General features: G+C 41.4%; 1 protein-coding gene across 1 annotated transcript in view; it reads left to right on the top strand.

The window, feature by feature from the left end:
* Nucleotides 1-4,320, top strand: part of PAPSS1 (3'-phosphoadenosine 5'-phosphosulfate synthase 1) — a 103,598-nt gene that overhangs the window by 65,748 nt on the left and 33,530 nt on the right. The window contains exon 10 of the mRNA XM_003796343.2: nucleotides 77-345. Coding sequence (XP_003796391.1) covers nucleotides 77-345 — 269 coding nt within the window. The remainder of the gene's footprint in view (nucleotides 1-76; nucleotides 346-4,320) is intronic.

The following is a 4,320-nucleotide window of genomic DNA, read 5'->3' as shown; positions in this document are numbered from 1 at the left end:
CTCAGCTTCTAGAAAAATTACTTATCCTTTGGAAGGTAATCTGTACTATTGTCAATTCTGGAAATTCTCTTTTCAGATGCTGTCTTTGCATTTCAATTGCGCAACCCAGTACACAACGGACATGCTCTGTTAATGCAGGATACCCATAAACAACTTCTGGAGAGGGGCTACCGGCGCCCAGTCCTCCTCCTTCACCCTCTTGGCGGCTGGACAAAGGATGACGATGTTCCTTTGATGTGGCGTATGAAGCAACATGCCGCCGTGCTGGAGGAAGGGATCCTGACTCCCGAAACCACAGTGGTGGCCATCTTCCCGTCTCCCATGATGTATGCTGGACCGACTGAGGTAGCCTGGTCTCCAGTTCAGATTTTCACTGCGGCAGTGTTAAAGTGCCACTCGTAGTAACATAGCCAGTGTCTCCGACAGGCCTATTGATTTTTCTCTGGTGTATAATTCTCTTGCATACATTCAGCCTGCCTGCAGAGCACTGCTCTCCTGCTTTCTCAAGGATGTTCCCTATAGGTAACCCCCAAAGAGGCAGCCTTCTTGAGAAAGAGAAGATGGGGAGACGTTTCTCTTGCTCTTATTGCGGGTCTTGGTCCCAGTTGTGAAGCAAGGGATGTTCCTTGCAGGTGGTGCTGGGTGAGGTTGGGGAGGTGTGTTACAGATACAAGTCCCACAGCACTGATCTTCTTCCCCAGGGGACAGATTTGGTCTGACGTTTGCTGCTTCTGAACTTTGGAAGGGCTAAAGGAATTTCAGTGAGAAGAAGAGCATAGCTTCTTAAACATTCAAAGAACAAAGTGTTCTTTGTTTTTTTGTGAAGGACCCCAGCATGATAGGATCAGGAAGAAAAATTGCTTCTTGATACTGGGTGGGCCAGTGTAGAGGTAAGGTTCTGGATACTACTTCACAGTCAGAGGGGTGTTTGAGGTCTTCTTATATCCATATATAAAAAAAGGATTTGGTTAGGTTTTAGCATCAAAAAATATTTGTTGGTTTTCAAAAAATATTTGTTGAATGACGTAAAACACAGTGGGTGAGAAATTCCCTGCTAGCTTCTTCCTGAGTTTTCAGGATGAAGAATGGGATACACATTTTTGTTCGTTTCTTTTTCATCTCTGTCTCAAAGCAAGATTAATTCACTTAGATTTTATCTGAGAGGCAAACTTGTTTTAAAAAGATCTAAATAATTTAGTTGTATATACTCTGTAATGTCTTCCTTCAAAAAAAAAGTTTCATAGGGAATATATGAGCATTTTGCTTTTCTTCAGGATAATGCCTAAAAACTTTTATGGAAGCTCAGTTATTGTATTGGTACCTCTTTATTCAAATGAAAACAACAGTAATAATAAACTAGAAGATTAAAATGTATTTGACTCTTCCTTCAGATCGAGCCTAAATAATGCACGTCAGGTGAAACTCCTCACGTTCTTTCCTCTTTGTTGGTTAATAAAGTTCCATACAGTTTGTGTGCAGTTTACAGTAGTTTAATGTAGCAAACTGCACATGAACTTTATGAGACTTTATTATGGACACCCTGTATGACCAGAAGAATTAGATAGCGGTAGACCTTTGTGTTTATTAGGGACTGCTATTAAAATTCGTTCTTCCGTCTCAGAGAGGAACTAGCTGTTTAGGAAATAAAGTAATACTTTTGTTCCAGCAGTTCCCCAAACTTCCTTTTCGTGCTGATGATGTCATCACTGTTGTTATTATTTTAAGGGAGTCGTCTGGTCCGAGGCGCTCTTGAATTACAGGGTATTTGGGGGAATGACCCAAATGAGTTTAGAGTCAGGACTGGGTTTATGATTGATTCCTTCATTAAATATACGCCGGCTAGGAGAGAGAAGGAATTCACCTTCCCTGTAGGACCTAGTTTGTCCTCTTTTGTTTTTTATTCCTTATCGAAAAGTGGAAGTCAGATGAAATTTTAGCAACTGAATAAACTAAAAACTGCTTTTGAAATTGTGGGACTGGAAAGGTAGATAAATAATAAAGATACCAGCCAGTTATAGTAAACAGAGAATTTGTTCTTGAGAGGATGTCACAAAGGGTCTGTGTGTTCTTTCATCTAAATTAGAAAGATTTTTTGTGTGTTCTGACTTCAGAGCCAGGTTTATTTCTAGAGGAGATTAAAAAATGAAGGTTCCTAACAGTACCTGCAGGTACATTTTGACTTACCTTATTCTTCATCCTTGCAAGGCAAAGCTGATTGGTTGGTGTTATAGGGAATGTTTTATCACCCATCTCTAAGCTCTTGGTTGGGACTCCTATAACACAAGTCAGAGTAACAAGAGAAAAGCATATGAATCTATTTAACACAAGTTATATGACACAGAGCCTTCAGAAATGAAGACCCCAAGAAACAGGGAAACCTGAGTATTTTTATGCTTAGGTTTGATAAAGTGTGGACAGTCACGCAGAAGTGTGATTAGACGAACAGGTATGATCTAACTATAATCAACAGAGGGGCACTGAGCAAGGCTTATTCAGACTTTCGTCTGTGTCCTTGTGTCTTCAGAGCTAGGACCTCTGTCATTAGGAGTGAGGGTCTTCTGACGTACCTCAGAGGAAGTCTACCAAGTGGCCCAGTGTTCAGTTCAGCCGGATTGTAATACCGCTTCAGGGGAGAGGAGGTGAGGGGAAGGCCAGAGGGTCCTGCTTCTGGTGTTGTACCATATTCTGTGGTAGTTGTCCCGAACCCCATCGGTATGCTGCTTAAAATATGCCCTTCCCTGGCTTCAGATTCAACTCTGATTACTACCTACAAGAGTGTGGTCTAGTAAAAATAATACAAGACTTGCCAATGACAGGCATGGTCCTGGGCCTTTTTTGCCCCAGTTGGCTTGTAATTTCAGAGTCTGAGTTTATTAGATTTCTTTGGATGTCTCTGAACAGTGTTTAGCTATATAGCAAATGGTTATTTAAAGTATGCGCAAGGAGATAGGGACTAAATGTTCTGTAAGGTTCTATCTCATTCTAATGATTTTTGAATTTGTTTTTCATTTAGCTTCATGTCGAAGTATAATACATGTAGGGAAAAATACGCATTTCATAGGTGTGATTAGATGAGCTTTTCCCATTTGAGCAGAGGCACACAAGCAGTGCCCAGAAGCTCTCCTGCTTCACTTCTTGCCCTCCCATCTAACATTAGATACCATGGGAAGCAGATGCTGAGAGTGAGATTAGGGTTTGGGAAGCTTATTAAGGAGAATTCTTGGGATTAGCAATTGTCAAAGAGAAGAGAGGAAGGGAGCAGGATTGGGCCGAGGGAGAAGTTGAGCTGCAGTTCAGCCACTGTGGAGGCCTCCATTGACCATGTGGGGAGTTCTGGAAAGGCCTTTCCGAGATGTCCTAAGTTGCATGGGAAATAGGCTGCCCAGGGAAGGGGGCATACCTTTGGGGAGCAATTTGAGGGCTGACAGCTGCTGGTGTGTGCTGGCAGAATGCCCAGCGTCCAGAGGGCAGTCCCCTTCCTGCGGGAGACCTGATGTTGCATCACAGCATTCAACCCAGCCGGTTTGTAATACTTGTAACTGAAATCATGTAGTGTGCACTCTTTGTGTCTGGTTTCTTTTCCTTTATTATGCTTATGAAACTCACCCTGACTGCTATGTATAGTTAGTGGTAGATGTTTCATTCTCAGTACTGTGTAGTGTTCTAGTATTTGATTTTACCCGATATTATTGACTAGTGTTTGGGCACTTCTCAGGTTTTTGCTATTGAGAATAGTCCTGGCATGAAGATTGCAGCACATGCCTTTTTGTGGACATCTCTGTTGCTTCTACCTTGGAGTAGAACAGCTGGGTTGGGTGGTATGCATTTGTTCAGCATTAGTAGATGGTGCCAATCAGTTTTCTAATGGGGTTGTACTGTTTTTTACTCCTAAGCAGTGTATTTCCTCACCGGTACCCAATTGTCCTTCTCATTTTAGCCATTTCGTCCTTTGGTCTTGACTTCTTAGCTGGGTGTTGTGTAATGCTCTTACTGTTTCTTAACCACCTCAAAAATTGTATCATTGAATCAGTTTCATTGAAATGGAGACTTAATAAATGAGTTGTCATTATAGATAAGGATGAAGAAATAGAATATCATAATAGCCCATCTTTGTCGAATTCTTAACTGTACTTGCCAGGCAATATTCTACATGCTTTACAAGTTAATTAACTTAAGTTGACTAAGATTAAGTTAACTAACTTAATCATTGTAACAACACTGAGGTGGTGGTAGGTTCTGCTATTATTCCTCATTTACATTTTAGGAAACTGAAGGAGAGCTGTTAAATGGCTTGTTCAGGATCACAGGATAACAGTGGAG

Source organism: Otolemur garnettii, unplaced genomic scaffold (assembly GCF_000181295.1).
Source record: "Otolemur garnettii isolate 467f Iridium unplaced genomic scaffold, OtoGar3 scaffold00103, whole genome shotgun sequence".
NCBI lineage: Eukaryota > Metazoa > Chordata > Mammalia > Primates > Galagidae > Otolemur > Otolemur garnettii.
This window is presented reverse-complemented; position numbering and strand designations above follow the sequence as displayed.